Here is a 21,637-nt window from a genome sequence, read left to right on the forward strand (position 1 = left end):
ATCTTGTGACTGCCTCGGTCTGCGACTCCGGCGCGCAAGCCACGCTTCCCGTGTTTAAGGACCCATCACTCGCAAACCGTCGATCACAGCAAGAAAAGCCTCTGTTCTAGATCGATAACGTCGCCGCCGCACTTCATCGAAGGGGTTCCCACTGCTCGTTCGGGCCGCTTCCCTCCGAGCTCTGCGAGGCCAAGGCTCAATTGGCGCGCAGGCCCCTTTTCCGCACCGTCATGTTCTCCGTTCTACCGCTTGACGAGGAGGCTTCTGCATGCATCTGGGGAGCGACCCAACATTTCTTCCTACCACCATGTGCGACAGCGACAGCCCCACCCACTCGGTCTTCGACCCTTCCACGGACTCCAGTATTACTGCTAGCTGCTTGCCCTCAGCGAAGGACGAAGAGTTCTGGTACTCCGACGGAACCGTTGTTCTAATCGAGAGCAGCGGTATCCTTGCTTTCAAAGTCTATCACGGCCTTTTGGCACGCTTCTCTCACGTCTTCCGGGAGATGCTCGCTTTTCCGGCACCTTCTACAGCTCCTTCTCTCCATGGAGTCCCTGTCGTCCACCTCTCTGACTCGGCCCACGATCTGCGACATCTGCTCCAAGTCGTTTTCAACAAGCCCATGGTGTGCGTAAATCCATGTTCAAATGCATCCTTATCTGCTGATACGCTCGTAGACAAGGGCGACAAGTCACCCCTGCTCCCCAATCCGTCTCCTTCGATCACATCTCCGCCGTCATCCGCCTCGCGCACAAGTATCAGATGGACGACATCCTCGAGGACGCCCTTGCCGTTCTCAGGGGATACTACACCACCCGCTACATTTCCTGGACGGCCCGCGCGGATAACATTCTCGCCGCGACCCCCTCGCACGCGATCGACGCCGTGCTCCTCGCTCGCCTCACCGACGCCCACGCGCTCCTCCCCACCGCGCTCATGCACTGCTCCGCGCTCGGCCCGCGCGTCGTCCACGGCCACACCCGTACGGACGGCACCGTCGTCCGCCTCGCCGACGCCGACGTCGTCCGTGCGCTCGACGGCCGCGCCGAGCTCCTCCGCCGCGACAGCCGCCGCCTCCGCGCGATCACCCTCTACCTCGTCGGCGAGCACCCGGGCGTCCAGGGGTCGAGGCCGGACTTGTCGCGCGTGTGCTTCTCGCGGGAGCAGTGTAAGGCCGCCATGAAGCACATATGGGAGGTGTATTTCGGGAAGGAGGCGCGGTACGAGACCTCGGACCTCAGGCCGTGGGCGGAGGCGATCCCGAGTTTGGTGAACGCCGCGGAGTTTTTTTTTTTTTTTTTTTTTTGTCGTCCTCGTTTAACGCCCTCGAGGGCAGAGCCCTATGGTAGGCGTACAGTACAAAGTCTAAATCTACGCGATCAGGCTGGGTTCACGACTCGGGGGGCAGACATCAACTACACAGATGCCCCGGGGGGCGGGAGAGATGCGGGGGCGATACCCGCGCTAGCCTAGGATGGGCCCCTTGCGGAGGGCAGCCGGTTGAGATGTGTGTAAGGTAAGTATCATATGTACAGTATGAGAGCGGGACCGTGATGCAGGGACAGAGACGAAGAGGTGGGGGCATAGTACATAGTAGAGAGAAGTAGATAGAAAGAGTATCGAGGGAGGAGATGATAGGAGCATAGAGAGAGGTGAAAAGAGATGGCCTGCGTGAGCCGGGAGAGGATGGGAGGGGGAGGGGGGAGCTCAACGACGCGGACACCTTCGGGGAGAGTGGGGGCCGAAGCCGGTGGACGGGATGCTCCTACCTTGGGAGACCATCGGGATCAGCGCCGTTCGGCAGCGGCCTCCTCCTTTTTCTTCTCCGCCTCGAGGGCCTCGGCCAGGGTTTCCGGTGGAGCGAGGGATCCAAAGACCGTGCGGAGGCGCTCCGTCTCCTCCAGGTAGCCGAAGAGGGGGATGAGGCCCTCCGGTGTGCCGAGCAGTTTTTTGAGGGTGCGCCCATTGCGGCCGAGCGGGGCGAAGTGGATGGCGCGGCACGGCTCGAAGGCACGGCATTCCAGAAGGAAATGCCGGACGGATTCATCCGCCTCTGTGCAAACGGGACATGCGGCGCCGCCCTTCCGGGTGGTAGTGGCGAGATGCTTTCTGAGTGCGATGTGGCCGGTGCGTAGCTGGAAGAGTGCGACCGCGTGGCGGCGCGGGAGGTGTTTGATGAGTTTGAGGAAGGACCGGGACGGTAGGGACTTGTCCACAGTTTGCATCGCTGCGCCGCGTTTCGTCGCCTTCCATGCCTTCGTCGCCTTCTCCTTGAGGTGGTCACGAAACACCTGCTTCGTCTTTGACGAACTGACGGGTAGGGGCTCGTGAAGGGAGGGAGGGAGGTGTTTTTCGGGTGACGCGCGGCCCCCAGCTGCTTCTTTTGCCGCCTCGTCGGCGAGTTCGTTGCCCTCGATATTGACGTGGCCGGGGACCCACCGTAGCGTGAGGCGAAGTGACGGGTGTCGTGCTCGTAGTGCTCTCCAATCCGCATGAAAAATGTCGTGCAAGTACTTCCCCGCACCAGAGTCAGACTTGAGGGAGGACTCGACCGTCCCCTTCGCGTCGAGTGCGATCGACGCGCGCTTCTCATGGTGACAGACCTGGCGGATTAGGGCGAGGGCGAGGATGGTGCCGACCGCCTCCGCCTCCGGGACTGTGTGTGTGTGCGAGGGGCCGAGGAAGTATCGGAGGATGCGTGGGCGTTTGCCTGGGACAATCAGCACTGCGGCCGCCCCCACTCCGCCGTCGACCTCGGAACCGTCCGAGTAGACTCGAATGCCGGAGCGCGCGGCCCACCGTTCCTCGTCCTTTGTCGCCTCCTTCTTCGACGTCTTGACGCTGATCCTATGATGCGCCCGCCACCGAGGGTGGTGACGGACGGGGGTGATGGTCTCCATGGAGTCTCTGTCTGGAAGGTGATCAGTGTACGCGTCGAAGAGCTCGTAAAGGGGGGTTCTGTGGCGTTTAATGTATCGGCTTGTAGCTAGTCTGACGGGGGTGTAGAGTGGGTGTGAGGAGGGGAGTGTACGTAGTCGCACTGCAGCACGGTGGCAAAAGAGATCAGCAAGAAGAGGGAACGGGAGAATATCCATGTGGGCTTCCATCGCCGCTGTCGGGGTTGACCGCATGCCTCCCGTCATCAAGAGCAGGAAGCGACGGTGGATCTTGCCCAGCTCCTCCGCCATACCCACCGAGCCGTGTCGTGTCGTCTTCCAGCCCACCGCCCTAATGGGGGTAAACCAGACGTCGAGAGCGTAGAGAAGGGCGGGGAGAACTGCGCAGAGGTAGAGCCGGCGCATCATCTCCGGCGTGAATCCGTACCGGGCTTTGGCGAGGCGGCGGAAGAGGTTGAGGAGCGCAGCCCCTTTTGCGATGACCATGGCAAGGTGGAAGGAGAAGGAGAGGCGAGGGTCGACATCAGGAAAAAGCGCTCCGCGCGAGAGCCCCGGCCCGGACTCGGGATCGCACGCTTGTTGCCAGTGATAGCCGGGAGAGCGCTCGAGCGCTCGAGCGTAATGACTGATGATACCGAGGTCGCCCGAGCAGCGGCGAGCACCACGGTGAGCTCGCGAGCTCTCCAGAGTTGCAGTGACTGCTCACGACACCTTGAGAGCCGCAGCTGGCTCCTACCGAGCTCTCGCGTGCCTGAGTGACGCCACGAGAGGACAGTCGAGATGACCTTGGCGCACGGGATACCCCAGGAGTTCGGTGAAAATCTTTATTTACAGTGTGCACAGTGGTTGTACTACTACCTACACAATACTAACAGAAGACACATACGCCACCGCTTCCTGGGTTGAGGCGTACAGGAGCAAACTCCCGCGAGAGCTTGCCACCATGCGCGAGGAGCACTGGCAGAACGCCGCGTTGCTCGAAACGCGCTCCACGGAGCTCCTCGCAGCCCAGGTCTTCCTCACCCGCGCGGACGACGTCATATACGGCAATGTCGCGCGCATAGTTACATACCTGTGTCTTCCAGATCGCCGCCGTGGCTGCAGATGCGGCCCAGAGCCGCTGTGGGGCGGGGGAGGATGAGGATGAGGACACCTGCATCAAGTTGATGTCTGCGGGAGGGCTGGGCCGAAACATCGTGGATGTTCTGGACACTAGTGACAACGTGCCAGTCGAAGTCGCACTCCAGCGCGTCATGACTATGTATGCCTGCCGCCTGTGCTTGATGCGGGGTTGAACGGGTGAGGAGGAGCTTGAGGAGGCCCACGCGAGTATAAAAACGCAAGGTACGCACATCATCTGGTCTCTGCGCCTCCAGTCCTAGTCTTCCTGCTCCAGGTGGTCGCCGGCTGCTTTTCCGAACTGGCCTCCGCGGGCTGCGCGAGACCGAGGATGGGGAGAGTGGCGAGGGGGCCGCCGGATTTTTGCACGCATTCACCGCAGTTCTCCGCACGTGTGGGGTGGGCCAAACTCCAACGCGCTCCAGATCTTCATCCGCCTTATGTTCGAGTTCCGGCGCGCGGTAGGCGAAGCGATGGTTTCGCGCAACTTCTCAGTGGTCTCTGTGGGCGCGCTGGAAGCATTCAACGAGGCGGGAATGAAGGATGCGTGGAAGGGTCGAAAAAAAAGAGGCAGGCCTGAGCGAGGTCGAGATAACGCACTCGTTCAGCGCTGCAGCGCGATACTCTCGTGTGGATATGGTAGCTGCTTCCCACGCACTGACCAGTCGCCCAGCGCGCCTCTTGCGCTCTGCCAGCTGGCGTGGACTTCATCTCTTTCTTCTTCGCCCATCTCCACCTCGTTTTCTCGCACCTTCGCGTCCTGTGATTATTTGTGCTACAGTGGTGAATCGTCAGGTGCATCCATTGCCATAGCCTATCGGCAGGTGCGGATGCACCTGCTGATCCGGCCGGCCCGGTTGCATCCCCCGTGCTCACGCAGCCGCCCGCCACACGGGCGCGACACTGCCCCGAGACGTCCGGACACCGGCGCCTCAGGCCCTGCCACCTGAGCTCACCGTCTCCGACAGTGAGCTCACCACCGCTTTGTTTCACATCACACTTCGTATATATTAGTGATCAAAATATATTTATCAATAAACTACTACACAGGGAGGCAGAGGTGGAGGTGAGTGCGGGCGGGCGACGCGGGCGGGTGATGCGGGAGGATGAGAGCGACGCGGGCGCAGGCGACGCGGCGAGGGGGTGAAGCGGGCATGGAGGAGGCGGGCCAGGCAGGTGCGGAGGAGGCAGGCAGGCAGGAAGACGCGGGCCAGGCAGGCGGGAGGACGCGGGTGAGGCACGGGCGGACGTGAGGTGGGCGGAGAAGGGTAACGCGGCGAGGCAGGCGCGGAGGAGGTAGGCGTGGAGGAGGGCGAGGATGTGGGCGCGGAACAGGGCGACGTGGCGACGGGCGGCGTGGCGGCGGGGGACGCAAAGGCGGGTGAGCGAAGGTGGGCGACGCGGGGACGCAGGACGCAGAGATGGAGGGTTGCGTGGGCGCAGATGGGCGACGCAGGCGGCGCGGACGCGGAGGGCTGGGACGCGCGGAGGAGGGCGATGCGGAGCAGGCGGAGGAGGGTAAGGCGGGGGGGTGGGGCGAGGCGACGGCCAAGATGACGTGATGGTGGGTGCCGCAACACCGCGGAGGAGCATGGCGACGCAGGCGGAGGTGAGGTGGAGGAGGCGGGCGACGAGGGCGGACGAGGCGGCGCGGAGGTGGGTGACGTGGAGGTGAGCTGCACAGAGGAGGGCGACGAGGGCGGGCGGCGCAGGAGAGGAGGGTGGCGCGAAGGAGGCGGGGGGCTCGAAGGAGGCGGCAGGCGCGGGTGGAGTAGGGTGAGGAGGAGGGTGGCGGCGCAGGGCAGCACGGAGGAGGAGGACGGCGCGGAGGAGGGCGAGGAGGAAGGCTGAGAGGAGGAGGACGTCCGGGCGGACGTCCTCGGCCTGTTGTAGGAGCGGCAGGTGGGCGTTGGGAATGCAAGAGGGCATAGTAGCGGAGGACTCACCAAAGCAGGGGCCACGGTACATCGCCGCGGCCCCGCATTCCAATCTCCATGCTGAGGACGTCCGGATGGACGTCCTCGTGCGCTCTTGACGTTGTGAGCGCGGCTGGCAAGGTGGGCAAAGGGCGGGACTGAGGTTGAGGTCGAGGGAGGTCGAGGGAGGTCAGAGGGGGGAAGGTCGGTGTCACCTGGTGACATCGGAGTCCAATAGCAGATGACAGTCGACCGTATGGTCGCTATCATCCGCCCGGGCTGAGCGGGAGGATGGAAGCGGCGAGGGTGTAGTGGAGGAGGAGGAGGAGGAGAGCAAGGACGGCGAAGGGGAGGGACGCGTGGCATGCATCACAGCCACGCGTTGATGCGCGCCACGCCCAGCGAGGCGCGTCTACACGGGCGCGCATCACGGATCAATGGGTGCACCTGTAGCTGCCGATGGGCTATGGCAACAGGTGCTCCTAGCGATTCACTGCTGCTCATTTGTGAGTGAGCCATCCGACATATTGTGCTATACATGCATTATCTGACGACCACTATCCGCTCACGCCTGCGGCCACTGCTTGGCAACTGCCCCACAGTCGTACGCCATCACAGTGTACCACTGTTCCCACCGCTTACCTCAGATGTGTTCCCTGCCCTTAAAGTCGAGTAGGTGGAGAATGGACAGTGGTACGTCGTGGCTATTGTGACCATGCGTGGAGCTGACGAATTTCATGTGCGTTGCAAGACCGTCAAGCTCTTCCTCCCCCGCTTCTCCACCTGGCTCTTCTGGAGCCCCCTGTTTCGAAGCCGATGCTCATGGTTTGCCCTGCGCCCCATTCCACCTGCTGTATTGTGAGTTCCGCCATCCACTTTGATGGTAACTGTGCGCTGACCACCGGCTTGCGGACTTTGCAAACTCTCCGTGCTCGGCCCCACGCCCCAGTTCTCTACCAGGACACCGTTCTCCTCCTCCGTGAGCGCGGCGGAAGCAAGACCCCACTTGTCAACCCCTCCACCACTTCTATCGCCGACCACCCGTCGAGCATCCCGCGCTTCTCTCCATCTGCCCTCGTGGAGCTCGACGCGCTCGCTGCCGCACGTCCGCTGGACGAGTGGGTGCTTGGCTCGGTGCGCCTCCACGACGTCGCCATTCTCGGTTGTTGCCACGTCGTGTGGTGGGTCGACCCATGTATTGTAGATACGGAGAGCGGGACTGTATTAGTATACCTACTTCAATATATTTTGTTTCAAACGCATACCTAGCAGCGAACAGAAATAGATCCGGGATGTGAATAATATCGGGAGTGCATATCATGCTCAAGAAGCCTCTCGAGCACTCTCGAGACGAAACTCGAAGCTACTCGGGAGTGCTCACCGAGCTGCCGGCTGTGTCTCCCGAGCGCCCGCGAGGCGCCCTGCCAAGCTCGCGTGCCTCGAGAGAGGGGGACTTGTCACGCCGTGCTCGAACTGCTCTCGAGCCTCGGGTGCACTCCCGAGACAGGTCGTTTTTTCCTGATGCAGGAGCTACAGGGTGGAGCGTCTGTGGTTCAGCGCACATACCCACTAGTAGTGGGGGGCGTACCGACGGAGTTCGACCCGAACGACGAGGTGGCGCTGAGGGGACTAGAGGAGGAGAACGGGCTTGCGCGCGGGAGCATTGCGGGGGCTGCGTGGATGAAGGCCCCCGAGAAACGATGGGAGGGGCAGACGATTGCGATGCTACGGGTGGTGTTCACGTCGGCGGCTGCAGCTAATGCAGCCATTGCGGAGTTTGTGATAGCTGGCAGGCGAAGCAAAGTGAGAAAGCTCTCGGAGGAGCCACTTCGCTGCCACAAGTGTCACACTTACGGGCACCTTGCACGCAATTGCGGCAAGCCCACGGAGACGTGCGGTCGTTGTGCCTCGGAGACGCACGCGACAGATGGCTGCCCGAACAAGATGGATGTGACGAGGTGGAAATGCGTCAACTGTGGAGGAAACCATGTGGCTTGGGATCGGACCTGCCCGGAGTACCGAGGGCGGGCAGACCGACTCTATGAACGCAAGGTCGGGTCGGGGTACCGTTTCTTTGTGACCCAAGACCCGGCCTCCTGGGAGCTCAGCCGCTCCTTCGCTCGTGGGAAACGACCTTCCCCCTCGCTCTGGCAGGAGGCAGTTCAGCCTGCCCTCGAGGATGGAGACACCCGCGTCCGTCCCAGCAGGAACGACGGCGCCTCTGGCAAACGAGACTGACTGACCAGGCGGGCGTGGACTCCGCTGACCTAGCCCTCCGCCGCGAACAGCCGACACCCTCTAACCAACCTCTGTCCCCATGAACGGTACAACCCAACCAAGCTCCTCCACGCACCGACTCCGCATCCTCCAACTCAACGTGAACAAAGCCGGCGACGCCCAAACCGAACTCCTGAACCATCCCAAGATCTCCGAATTCGACATTATCGCTCTTCAAGAACCCCACCTAATCTCCCCGGGAAAGACCTCCGTCGTGAGCAAATGGAAGGTTGAGTACCCAGCTGTCCCAGACCCCGACAACTCGGCACGCATGCGCTCTCTCATTCTTGTCAACCAACGACTCTCCACCAACACCTGGACTCGTCTTCCTGTCACCCACGCCGACGTCTCTGCCATCTCGATCACGACAGGCGACCGAGTCACCCACCTCTTCAACCTCTATGTCTCACAGCAGTCAGACTCCGCCATTCGGTCAGCCCGTCAAGCTGTCGCCAAGATCGCACGCGAGGTCCGGCAGTCGGGAGACAAGCGCAGCCACTCCTTCGTCTGGCTGGGAGACTTCAACCGCCACCACCCGCACTGGGATGAAGAGCGCAATCGGCACCTCTTCACCTCGCCCAATCTAGAGCGCGCCGAAACCCTTCTCAAGGTGATAGCTGACGTTGGCATGGTCCAAGCCCTCCCGCAAGGCGTCCCAACGCTGGAGGCGTCGCGCACGAAGAACCACACCCGCCCAGACAATGTCTTCTGCTCCGACGACCTCTTCAGCGTCCTGCTCTCATGCGAGGTTATCCCCCGACTGCGACCCCCGAAGACTGACCACTACCCCATTGTGACAACCTTTGACATTCCTCTCACCCTTGTCGAGAGGCCGCCTCGCCGCAACTTCCGGGACGTCATCTGGCCGGAATTCGAGGGCGCACTCCGAGAGCGGCTGGGGTGTCTCCAGACGCCCAGCCCGATCTGCTCGTCAACGGACTTTGAGGCGGCACTAGACGACACCCTAGGGGCCATCTCGGCAACCATTGAGGAGTGCGTCCCTCTCACAAAGGAGCAACCCTACGTGCGGCGCTGGTGGTCAAAGGAGCTCGAGGAGATGCGCAAAGAGAAGGAGCGTCTCTCGCGCAAGGCTCACAAGCACAGGGGGAAGGCAAACCACCCCGCAACAACGGAGTACCACCGATTCCGGAACCGCTACACGGATCGCATCCGGTTGGCAAAGCGGGAGCACTGGACGACGTGGATCAGCGGCATAGATGCGGACACCATCTGGATCGCAAATCGTTACCTGCGCAAGGGCATCACGGACGGTAGCGCTCCACGTGTCCCGTCGCTCAAGTCCACTTCAGCCGACGGAGCCCCCTGCCTGCTCCACACCAACGAGGAGAAGGCGGCGGTGTTCCACAAGACCTTCTTCCTTCCCCCCGCTCCGCCACCGTCGCTCCCGGAACCCTACCCTCCCCCCAAGTTCAAGTACCGTTCGATCACCCGGGAGCAGCTCCGCCACGCGATTGACGCCACGCACTCATACAAAGCAGCGGGCCCTGACGGCATCCCGAACGAGGTGTACAAGAACTGTGCCGATGCTCTGATCCCCTTCCTCCTCCCGCTCTTCCAGGCGACCTTCGACCTCAATTACTATCCCCAGAGGTGGCGCGAGTCGATCACTGTCGTACTGAAGAAGCCCGGAAAGTCCGACTACGCCTTGCCGAAGGCTTGGCGTCCAATCGCCCTCCTCAACTGCATCTCAAAGCTCCTTACAAAATGCGTTGCCGACGTCCTGCGATACGAGGCAGAGACACGGGGACTCGTGGCGAACTACCAGTTTGGGGGCAGGCCAGGGAGGATGACCTCCGACTCGCTCCACCTGCTCACAAAGAAGGTGAAGGACGCATGGCGACGGGGGAAGGTGATCTCTGCGCTCTTCCTAGACATCAAGTCTGCGTACCCAGCAGCTTCCCCCGAGCGCCTCTACCACAACATGCGCATGCGTGGCGTCCCCGAGGAGTATGTCGAAAGGTTGCGGGTGAAGCTAGCGGGACGCACAACCACCATGGTCTTCGACGATTTCACATCGGACCCCTTCCCGATTGAGAGCGGGATCGATCAGGGATGCTCGGGCTCCGTCATCTTCTACATCTTCTACAATTCCGACCTCGTCAACACCGCAATCATCGACAACCGGGAGCTGTCCCCCGGGTGTATGGACGACGTCTACGTGCTAGCCGAAGGGGACGACTTCGAGGACGAGGGAGGAGATGGTGCGCACGACAGGTTGGATGAGGTGATGACCAGGGCGGGAGGGGGCTTCCAGTGGTCGCGGGACCACAACTCGGAGTTCTCCGTGGACAAATTCGGTGTCCTCAACTTCACGCGTCGCAGCGGGGCGGGCGTGGGGCCCCCACTCCGTCTACGACGCGGCCGCCTTCGACGAGACGACTTCCTCATTCCGGCCGCACCGCACCACCGCTTCCTTGGCGTCATCCTCCATCAGGAAAAAACGACCTGTCTCGGGAGTGCACCCGAGGCTCGAGAGCAGTTCGAGCACGGCGTGACAAGTCCCCCTCTCTCGAGGCACGCGAGCTTGGCAGGGCGCCTCGCGGGCGCTCGGGAGACACAGCCGGCAGCTCGGTGAGCACTCCCGAGTAGCTTCGAGTTTCGTCTCGAGAGTGCTCGAGAGGCTTCTTGAGCATGATATGCACTCCCGATATTATTCACATCCCGGATCTATTTCTGTTCGCTGCTAGGTATGCGTTTGAAACAAAATATATTGAAGTAGGTATACTAATACAGTCCCGCTCTCCGTATCTACAATACATGGGTCGACCCACCACACGACGTGGCAACAACCGAGAATGGCGACGTCGTGGAGGCGCACCGAGCCAAGCACCCACTCGTCCAGCGGACGTGCGGCAGCGAGCGCGTCGAGCTCCACGAGGGCAGATGGAGAGAAGCGCGGGATGCTCGACGGGTGGTCGGCGATAGAAGTGGTGGAGGGGTTGACAAGTGGGGTCTTGCTTCCGCCGCGCTCACGGAGGAGGAGAACGGTGTCCTGGTAGAGAACTGGGGCGTGGGGCCGAGCACGGAGAGTTTGCAAAGTCCGCAAGCCGGTGGTCAGCGCACAGTTACCATCAAAGTGGATGGCGGAACTCACAATACAGCAGGTGGAATGGGGCGCAGGGCAAACCATGAGCATCGGCTTCGAAACAGGGGGCTCCAGAAGAGCCAGGTGGAGAAGCGGGGGAGGAAGAGCTTGACGGTCTTGCAACGCACATGAAATTCGTCAGCTCCACGCATGGTCACAATAGCCACGACGTACCACTGTCCATTCTCCACCTACTCGACTTTAAGGGCAGGGAACACATCTGAGGTAAGCGGTGGGAACAGTGGTACACTGTGATGGCGTACGACTGTGGGGCAGTTGCCAAGCAGTGGCCGCAGGCGTGAGCGGATAGTGGTCGTCAGATAATGCATGTATAGCACAATATGTCGGATGGCTCACTCACAAATAATCACAGGACGCGAAGGTGCGAGAAAACGAGGTGGAGATGGGCGAAGAAGAAAGAGATGAAGTCCACGCCAGCTGGCAGAGCGCAAGAGGCGCGCTGGGCGACTGGTCAGTGCGTGGGAAGCAGCTACCATATCCACACGAGAGTATCGCGCTGCAGCGCTGAACGAGTGCGTTATCTCGACCTCGCTCAGGCCTGCCTCTTTTTTTTCGACCCTTCCACGCATCCTTCATTCCCGCCTCGTTGAATGCTTCCAGCGCGCCCACAGAGACCACTGAGAAGTTGCGCGAAACCATCGCTTCGCCTACCGCGCGCCGGAACTCGAACATAAGGCGGATGAAGATCTGGAGCGCGTTGGAGTTTGGCCCACCCCACACGTGCGGAGAACTGCGGTGAATGCGTGCAAAAATCCGGCGGCCCCCTCGCCACTCTCCCCATCCTCGGTCTCGCGCAGCCCGCGGAGGCCAGTTCGGAAAAGCAGCCGGCGACCACCTGGAGCAGGAAGACTAGGACTGGAGGGCGCAGAGACCAGATGATGTGCGTACCTTGCGTTTTTATACTCGCGTGGGCCTCCTCAAGCTCCTCCTCACCCGTTCAACCCCGCATCAAGCACAGGCGGCAGGCATACATAGTCATGACGCGCTGGAGTGCGACTTCGACTGGCACGTTGTCACTAGTGTCCAGAACATCCACGATGTTTCGGCCCAGCCCTCCCGCAGACATCAACTTGATGCAGGTGTCCTCATCCTCATCCTCCCCCGCCCCACAGCGGCTCTGGGCCGCATCTGCAGCCACGGCGGCGATCTGGAAGACACAGGTATGTAACTATGCGCGCGACATTGCCGTATATGACGTCGTCCGCGCGGGTGAGGAAGACCTGGGCTGCGAGGAGCTCCGTGGAGCGCGTTTCGAGCAACGCGGCGTTCTGCCAGTGCTCCTCGCGCATGGTGGCAAGCTCTCGCGGGAGTTTGCTCCTGTACGCCTCAACCCAGGAAGCGGTGGCGTATGTGTCTTCTGTTAGTATTGTGTAGGTAGTAGTACAACCACTGTGCACACTGTAAATAAAGATTTTCACCGAACTCCTGGGGTATCCCGTGCGCCAAGGTCATCTCGACTGTCCTCTCGTGGCGTCACTCAGGCACGCGAGAGCTCGGTAGGAGCCAGCTGCGGCTCTCAAGGTGTCGTGAGCAGTCACTGCAACTCTGGAGAGCTCGCGAGCTCACCGTGGTGCTCGCCGCTGCTCGGGCGACCTCGGTATCATCAGTCATTACGCTCGAGCGCTCGAGCGCTCTCCCGGCTATCACTGGCAACAAGCGTGCGATCCCGAGTCCGGGCCGGGGCTCTCGCGCGGAGCGCTTTTTCCTGATGTGCGCGAAGGGCTCGGAGGAGACCTCGCGAAGCCATCGCGCAGCCTCCGTTGTGGAGGTCATCAAGACCACATCCCCCCTTTCTTGTATCGTCACCGCCGTAAACTTCACGGCAATCTCTGGGGGCGGCACGATCCCCTTCTTCGCCAGCCCCTCCATTGCGGCCCCCGCGCGCGCAATGATCTCCACCTCTCTCGTCTTGGCCCCTCCCGACTTGGACAGAGAGAGTCCCCGGACCATGATCTGCCGGTCCATAACGGACGCCCCGTCGCGTGCCGCCGAGAGGGCCGGGGGTAGTGGGACCGACGCCGCTGGGGCTGTCCCGACCCCAGTGTATGTGTTCTTGGGGATGTACGCACCTGTTTGCAGCGACGGCCATTCCACCGCTGCCACCGTTTCACTTCCCTTAGCCAGGGTCTCCCTTACTTCCTTGAGTTTCGTCGTCTCCTCTTCCAGCTCTTGCGCCGCATCCTCCAGTCTCTCTTTCGTGATCTTGAGCTCCCTCACCGCATCCATTGCGAAGCCGTCCATTCTTGCCGTTAGGTCCTCCGCCACCCTTTCTGTCAGCGCTTTTGCCAGCATTGCGTTTGTTTCCTTGTCGAGTACCAGTTTCGCGTAGTGAGCCAAGGACGCGATGCACGCCTTGGTAGTGGCTCCCTTCGTGTCGGCCGCACACTTGAAGAGCCCGGCGATGAGGGCTTCGCGACTCGGGGGTTGGCCTTCTGGGATGACACTGTGTCGCTCTAGGAATTCCGTAGCTTGTTCACCGTCTACTATCGTCAGGTGTTCGTCGATTACTACCTCTCTCGGCGGACTTCCGCGGAGAAGCCGGGAAGCTGGTCTCGCCGTGCTGGCAGGCGGAGCGCCCGTCCTTGGTTCCGTAGTTCGTTTCTGCAGCCCCGGGTCCTGTTTGGATCCCATTCTCGACCGTATGTATTGCCCAGAGTCGCCCTTTTGTAGACTACGTACTCGAGAAGTAAGAGGAAGGCACGCTCGACGTTCCCCCGTATGAGGTCGAGCGTGGGAAGTTTGTTGACAGTGGCGGTAAGAAGCAAAGTGGGGTCCCGCCGCGGAGTTGTGGGCGCCGAGGCTCTGTCAGATCTGCTCGCTGCGGTGGAGGAGTTGGGACGACGAGGTGAGGCTCACGCGTACGTGGAAGGAGCTCCCCGAGATCATGGGGGTTGAGGTCGACGGCTGGCAGGAGGCTTGCACTTCGCTGAAAGATCATGATACGGCCTAGATTGTGTAGTTTTTTGCCCACGTACCATATAGGTATTCAGCCCGAGACATGTAATGTCTCCTCGGTCGTACGATCTGTTCGCCTTGACAAGGCCTTGAGACGCCGGGATTCGTCGCTGTGCCGATATGGGTCGCGCATCGTGAGGGAGGGATCCGGAGATACACGGTTCGAGGCGCTATTGCAGTGGCGGGAACGCGCGTAGTGAAGCGTCACTTGCGTTGTTAAGAGACGCACGGAGAAGACGGTTTAACATTATGTTCTATGCACTATAGAAGTGGGCCTCTAGCGGTTCAAAGACCCGGCCATTGCGCTCCCGTATGAGCGAGGAACTTCCCGTTATCCGCTACCGTCATCCCGTCGATCACCTTCAGCTGCGCGCGTACAGACTGATCCACAGACTGCATCTCCATGTCCGCAAACCCCGCGTCCGTGAATGTGCTCGCCATCTCAGCCAGCCAGGCTTGGTATTTCACTCCTCCTGAAAACGTTATCAGCCTCGACGTCAAAATAGTCGGTGAATCACACACCTTCGCCGTCTCCCATGGAGGAAGAGACGTCGACCACGCCCGGGCTGAGCGATACAACGGTGAAGCCCTCGTCCGCGAGCTTCACCGCCCACTTGGTCGTCGCGATGAGCGCCGCGGACTTGGTCATCCCGTACGCGACGAGGCGATCCGAGCGGATCGCGCGCACGAACTTGGGATCCACGGCGGCCGTGCTGATGACGACGATCTTCTTCGTGGTCGACGCGCGGAGGAGAGGGAGGAACGCTTGGATGGCGTGGATCGACCCGAGCGCGTTCACCTTGAACTGCAGGGCGTCAGGCGACGGAGAGAGTGAGGGCAGGAGCGGACGCACGGATTCGGTGAAGTCCGCATCGAGCTCATCCATGGTCGCGCTGGGGGATAAGTCAGCCAGCGGTGTCTTCGTGGAGTGCGCCAAGGTGCGTACAAGGAATCGAAGCTCTTGTGGACCGAGTCTTCCTCCATCCTTGCGGCGTTGTGGATGAGGCAGTCGAGCAAACCACCGGACACCGCGGAAGCTACTTGCGCGGCATCCTTGGAGCGGAGAGTCAGATAGACGGCCCAATCGCCTGAGTGACGCTTACACTCAGAGACTTGTAGTCCGCGACGTCCGCCTCGAGCACATGAACGTTTTTGGTTCCTTGTACCGCTGCTTGTAGGCGCGTAGCGGTGTTGACATTGCGGACAATGGCGAACACAAGAGAGTCTTCGCGAGACGCCTGGGTTGGAGTGTCGCCACTCACTGGATCGAACGCAGCAGATGGGAGCACTTACGAGTTGGCGCACGTACTCGAGCCCTATCCCGCGGGATGCTCCGACGATGGCGTATGAAGGCATTCTGGGTAGACGTCAAGGAAAAAAGCTTGGTTTTTGAACACCTTGAAAGTCAGCCTCATTGCGTACACAACGTCTTCGGGCCCGGAGAAGTCTGTACTTGATCAAGGCGCGCGATGGCATCTCGCGGGTATGACAAACTTGTATTTGAAACACATAAAGAATACACAGGTGATGATGATGATATCCCCCAGGGAGGTCCGTTACAATGACAAAGTCCTGCAAAGACTGTCAGCAGGAAAGCCGGAAAGCGATCTCGATGCAACGTACCAAATTAAAAATCCGCTCATGCGTCCCAGTTGGCCACCGTGACCCCCGCGTACTCCGGCAGCTTCCTCCACACGCCCCGGCGCAGCTCCCGCTCGCGCGACTGGAGGTACGTCCGGCAGCCCTTGCACAGCGCGCGCTGGCTCTGGGTGTACATCATCATGTACGCGTTCACGTGCTGCGGCGGCGGCGGCGGCGCCGTCGCCGCGTACGCCTCCACGTTCTCCATCCAGCCGTCGAGCGCGCACGCGGACGCGAGCGCGTGCGGGCCCTTGCCCTGCCCCGCGGCGTCGAGCACCTTGCGGATGACGTCGGCGCAGCACGAGTACCCGCCCGCGTTGCTGCAGTGGCCCGAGCTCTGGGTGCGGAAGAGCGCGTACGCGGTGTTCATGTTCGCCGCGCAGAGCTTCTCCTTCATGCTCAGCAGCTGGAACAGGTCGCCCGGAGAGAGCTGCTCCTTCGTGCCGTCCGCGCGGCGCGCGCCGAGCGCGATTTCGGGCCCGAGCGTGCAGAGGATGTAGAAGGCGGTGGGGAGGATGGAGGGCGTGTTGGTGAGCCGGGCGAGGTTGATCGCGGTGATCGCCTGGATCGGGTCCGGGGACCAGTCGGAGGCGTTCTTGCCGTCGGCCCAGGTGTTGAAGTTGGTGGTGTAGTAGGTGGTGAGGTAGCTCATGGCCTGGTCGTAGAGACCCTTGAGCTCGTACTTGTGGTCGAGGCGAACCACTGCAGAGATGAAGTCGATCTCGATGCGCGAGTTGGAGAATCTGCGAAGATAAAGGTGTGAGATCATCAATTTGAACCATCTTAACACGACTGGTGCTTACTTGAGGTTCCCGCTGAGAGGGTAAATCAACCTGAAGAGGCCTCGAAGGTCGCGCGGAGAGTCGTACAAGGTGACGACGGGGCAGCCGTCGACGGTGTCAGCCGCGGTGGGCGTCCCTTGACCGATGTCGAGCATGCTCCGGAAGACAGAGGAGTGTTCGGCGAGCATGCCTCGGTACACGCGGAAGGCGAAGCCTTGGGAGACGAGAATGATCGTCCCGTCCTCGAACCAGTAGTCTTTATCGCGGGTGGCGGCTTGTACCTGTTCGCAGGCGGTCGGCTCCGAGTTGTTGCCACAGGCGACGGGGTCGTTCGAGGTGGAAGCCGTGCGAGGGCGTTTTCTGGACAAAGACTCGCTCATGTCGAGGACTTGAGACGATGATGCTGAGGGGGTGAGCGACATGATAAACGGAACGTGGATGCGGGCAGGATTGCCCCGCGGCAGCGCTAGTATTTAAGCGGTTGCCTTGGCTGACAGAGTGCTGATGTAATCATCTCACGGTCGAGAGCGTCCGAAACAACATTGAACGTTGAACGTTGAAGCTGAAGTCCGGAAACTGCATCGGCGACGATACAGCAGGAAAGGTACGTCGCAGACATCTCAGTTTTCGTGTGTAATTTAATGGGTTACACCTCATACCCGCAGTGTGAACTGCTGATGTACCACGTCACCGCTGCGGACACCAGTGGGACAGTATATTGTGAGAACTTGAACAGGCTCCACGGCTTCAACCCACCAGCAACGCGAAAACATGACCATTTTCGTATGAAAGATCTAAACTCGACGCTACATCCACAAAAAAAACCGGAGGCGACTCCGCCGCGGCCTGCGCAGTGCGGCAACCCCGGGCCGCTTACATCGCACGCAGATGGGACGAGGCCGTTGGCACGAACATGACCACCTAGTGCGAGCAGTAAGCACTGTACGAATGCGCTCCAACTTGAGTTTTCCGCAGGGCTTCAAATAGGGCGAGCTGGCGAGCGCCCCGGAGAACACCGCGGTGTAATGGGGCTGTGTCAGCCTACGAACCACGGTTCCACGACAAAGGCACCTTATCTCGCACCTTGCACTTACACCATGCAAGTACATGTGGACCAGTTCACGGTGAATACGCTCGGGCTCTTCAACGCCATGTAAACGTTCCTTCCTCTTCTTCGCACAGCATCGTCGCGATCAGCATTGCCGCTCTCGATCCCACATAACGCGGCGCAGGTGCACAAAGTCACACGGGAGACGTGAGATATCAAGTGCCGACAAGGGACTACAAGCTTCTAATCATCCATTCTCCTCTAACGCCTACTGCGAGAGGTCTCCAGCGACGGACCTGATGAATGCAATTTGCTCCACGCGGTACGTGTCGGGAACGACCGCGAAGTTCGCGAAGGAGAGGTTCCCGAACGCGGTCGTGTCGAACTGGACGATGTTCTGCAAGAATGGGGTCAGATGACTTCGAATGGGATAAGGCCGGGTCGCGCACCTGAGCAGCGGGCTTGTATTGTGGCCATGTCGTGCCTAAAAGAGAGAATTAGTTCACGTGAGACCATCAGACAGGAACCACGAACGTGGGGTGCCCTTGCCGTCGTTCGGCGTCAGACTTGTGGCAAACGAGAGCCAGTAGTCGAGCATGGCCGAACTCAGGAGCCGAACGTTGAGGTTCTGATTCACGAGCTTCTCCTCACCATAGACGTAGGTGATCTCCGTCGCGTGAGCGACTGGAAACATGGTCAGTCAAGCCCATCAACCGCCGGGCGGAGGACTCACCTCCCAAGCTCGGATTGGCAAGGGCCGCGTTCTGGTCCGTGAACAGATACCCAAACGTCGGCACTCCGAACCCGCTGGCCGTCTGGATCCATGTCCTCCGGGGCTCCTGGAATGCGACGTCACCCAGGAGCGCCGCACCACGCTTGTATTCGAGGCCTGCACCGAACGTGTCGTTGCCGGACCCGAATGGTGAGCCGAGAGCCGGATTGTCGGGGTAAAGAACGAGGAGCTCTGCAACATCTGCCTCGAACGCCTCAGGAGGTGTCGTGATGAAGGGCAAGTTTGCAACGAAGAGGAACTCTTCCAAGTCGGTCGTTGAGTTCAAGGTGTGTGGAGTGAAGTCGGTGCCTAATCGGGAAGTCTTAGCGCCCTCTCTCCCCACACGCAGCAGAAGAACCTACCGTCATCCAAGTTGGTGCCAGCAATGAACGGAATCTTGGAAAACTTCCCGGCCGCGAGAAGGCGTGAGGGCAGGTCCGGAATCAGCCCATCTGGCCCGTCGATGACTGGCGCCCATAGGAACACAGCGGGCAACTCTGCCGCGGACTGGGTCCACGCCGTCAAGAGCGCGTCGGTGCTCGCTTCGCGAGCGCAGGCGAACTTGTCGTTCTGTGCGAAGCCGGCGCACGTGGGGAGGAGTGCGGTGAGCGCGTCCCACGCCGGCTGTCGCTGGGTCGCGTTGAAGAATGGGAGCGTGCCTTGTGAGCCCGACTCGAAGATCTGTCAACGTGGGCGACATGAAGCGCGGGAACGATCAACCCTGAGAGCATATGGTAGCAGGGCAGGAGAGGCGGGACGTACCGCGCCGCGGACGAACTTCTCGAGGTGGGAGTGGAGGAAGAGGTCGGCGATGGAGATCGCACCCGCGCTTTGTCCAAAGATGGTGACCTTGGTCGGATCCCCGCCGAAGGTACGGACGTTATTTTGGACCCACTTCAAGCCCGCGAGCTGGTCTTTCAACCCAAGGTTCAAAGCCCCGCGACGTGCGGCTTCTTCACCCTGAGGGAATCCGAACGGGCCCACCCGGTAGTTGATGCTAACATAGACCACGGGTGTGCCCTAGGGTAAAATTAGGGAACAGAGCGTTGGGTTGAAGAGAGGAAATGCTCACACGAATCACGCTCTGGACGATGATCTCCGTCGCGTTGTAAATCGACGTTTGACCCTCTGCGAACCCTCCTCCGTAGATCCACACCATCACTGGGAGCGCCGCGGAAGCGTCGAAACCCGCAGGTCGGAAGACATTTAGCGTCAGACAGTCTTCTGAAGAAGGACCTGTGACGGTCGTCTGTTGGTCCTGCTCAGCACATGACTCCGCAGGGAAAAATTGAACGTACTTACGTTCATCTGCGCGCAAGCTGGGCCAAACCCTGTGGCGTCAAAGGTCGGGGAGTCGATGACATCGACTGCTACAGGGGGCGCAAACCGCAGCTTCCCAAGTGGAGGCAGAGCAAAGGGAAGCCCTGTTCAAAGAAGAGCGGATCAGGGACTGGGGTGCAATGCACAAGGCATAACACGCACCTCCGAAGAAATCCACCCCAAGTCCTCCAAAGTTCAAAGACATTCCTGTCACTTCCGTCTCGCCGAGAGTCACCTGGACTGGCGTTTGCGCCAGAACCAGGCTCGAAGCCGTCCATGCGAAGAACGCCGAAGCAAGCATGGAGGAGACCATCATGTCCACGGCAGGGGGGATGAGCCTGGCGTCGACGAAGGCTCCGCTGGCTATTTGAGGCCGCTTAAGACGCAGTCAATGTCGCGTCAGATGGGCAGCACCATCTGAAGCTCTTCGAGCAGCATCTGATACCTGTCATTCAATCAGCACGGGATGAGGAAGCAAGCGAGCCCGGTCGACTCACACGCATGCCGCCGCCCCGGATCGTGGACGATGCCCACTGGCTTGTGGACACACCCGCGCGGGTGAATGAGGTGGGAGGTGCCCCGTGATGGAGGGAGACCGAGGTCGCCGGGACGGCAGAACCACGCCGTCGGGGTGCCGTCGATGTTGACGTTTGCTCACTGCTAGCTGTCAAAGCAGCGCACTGTCGTCCCACCTTTCGTAACAGAATCTGTCCTTGTCTTCCCATGCCCGTGAGAAGGACATCCGAAGGAGCTTGAGAAACCAACAGAATCGAATGCCACAGTAACATAGCCGTAAGGCAGTTGATCAACGGTCGGAGGTGCTCGGGCAAGGAGGATGAAAGACCCATTTTTACGCAGCACGAGGGAAAGGGGACAGTGATGCTTGTATTGCGGGAAGTACTAGCTGCTACGTGTCTGACATACCGGTGGGCATTCACCATGTCGCCTCTCGTCACTCCGTCCAGCCTCCACTACACGCCTTCCTCGACTTCAATGGAGCCGGTGATGATGGACTGGCGCCAGGTGAGGCCGGCGATCGGTGCCGCGGGGAGGGCAAGAGGGTATAAGTTGCTCAAAGTGGTGTGTACGAGGATGCAGCGGCAGGGGTTCCTGAGCAAAGCAGAGGAGACGGAGCAGGAAGAGGAGAAAGAGATGCGAGGATGTCAATGGTGGTGGTATGAGAACAAGAGCGATAGCATCAATCGCTCAGACAATCCATATCACGACACCTTCCTCCCAACTCCCAACTCCGTCCGCCACCTGAGATTGGTGACACACTTCTATACACCAGCTTATGACCTTGCTAGGCCGTCGTTTGCTCCTGCCTGTGCCCTTGTGGTAAGTACGGCCGTTGGGTCTGGTCCCGCATCAATAGGCGCTTAAATAATCCCAGGAAATTTCGACAATGACATACACAGTCATCAAGAATTTTGTCAACAGGCAGTAGCAAGATCGTGTGCTCCATATTTTCTTGAGATATTCTTCCTATAGTAACTCTGGAAGGATATTGGGTGTGACTATGGGAACGTAAAGTTGGACGGTGGTAGGCCAGGCTCACCGTTTTGATGAACCGTCGCTGAATTATGCCGTTTTGGTGCAGACCGTCCATCGGATGTCCAGGACAACTGGTAAGTCGCTTCATATTTGTGGGCTATGTCACTCACCGTATCTTCCGCTTGCAGGCATCTCGTTATGGAAACGTGGTTTTCGCGGTCGTCCGAAGCGCAGTGTCTTCTACGTTTCTTCAAGACTCCGCTTCCAAATTCAACAACATCCACAT

At 60.3% G+C, this 21,637-nt stretch overlaps 5 protein-coding genes across 5 annotated transcripts; 1 reads left to right on the top strand and 4 right to left on the bottom strand.

Moving 5' to 3' along the window:
* Positions 1–307: 307 nt before the first annotated feature.
* Positions 308–1,352, top strand: BXZ73DRAFT_107391 (uncharacterized protein; the record flags this gene model as incomplete). Its single annotated transcript, XM_048016888.1, has 3 exons — positions 308–630; positions 681–1,272; positions 1,335–1,352. The coding sequence occupies 3 exons, from the start codon at positions 308–310 to the stop codon at positions 1,350–1,352; spliced, it is 933 nt and encodes a 310-aa protein (XP_047871883.1).
* A 2,926-nt stretch (positions 1,353–4,278) lies between these two features.
* Positions 4,279–5,948, bottom strand: BXZ73DRAFT_107393 (uncharacterized protein; the record flags this gene model as incomplete). The annotated part of the gene is made up of 2 exons (XM_048016889.1): positions 4,279–4,334; positions 5,261–5,948. 2 exons carry the CDS (start codon positions 5,946–5,948, stop codon positions 4,279–4,281), a joined length of 744 nt encoding a protein of 247 aa, XP_047871884.1.
* A 6,868-nt stretch (positions 5,949–12,816) lies between these two features.
* Positions 12,817–13,565, bottom strand: BXZ73DRAFT_107395 (uncharacterized protein; the record flags this gene model as incomplete). The annotated part of the gene is made up of 2 exons (XM_048016890.1): positions 12,817–12,846; positions 12,906–13,565. 2 exons carry the CDS (start codon positions 13,563–13,565, stop codon positions 12,817–12,819), a joined length of 690 nt encoding a protein of 229 aa, XP_047871885.1.
* Positions 13,566–14,579: 1,014 nt separating this feature from the next.
* On the bottom strand, positions 14,580–15,650 carry BXZ73DRAFT_56194 (NAD-P-binding protein; the record flags this gene model as incomplete). The annotated part of the gene is made up of 6 exons (XM_048021447.1): positions 14,580–14,749; positions 14,817–15,099; positions 15,148–15,187; positions 15,241–15,347; positions 15,398–15,532; positions 15,588–15,650. 6 exons carry the CDS (start codon positions 15,648–15,650, stop codon positions 14,580–14,582), a joined length of 798 nt encoding a protein of 265 aa, XP_047871886.1.
* Positions 15,651–15,933: 283 nt separating this feature from the next.
* BXZ73DRAFT_56195 (uncharacterized protein) lies at positions 15,934–17,097 on the bottom strand (the record flags this gene model as incomplete). Its single annotated transcript, XM_048021448.1, has 2 exons — positions 15,934–16,678; positions 16,739–17,097. 2 exons carry the CDS (start codon positions 17,095–17,097, stop codon positions 15,934–15,936), a joined length of 1,104 nt encoding a protein of 367 aa, XP_047871887.1.
* Positions 17,098–21,637: the final 4,540 nt, after the last annotated feature.

The sequence above is a fragment of the Epithele typhae genome (genome assembly GCF_022376455.1).
Source record: "Epithele typhae strain CBS 203.58 chromosome Unknown BXZ73scaffold_109, whole genome shotgun sequence".
Taxonomy (NCBI): domain Eukaryota; kingdom Fungi; phylum Basidiomycota; class Agaricomycetes; order Polyporales; family Epitheliaceae; genus Epithele; species Epithele typhae.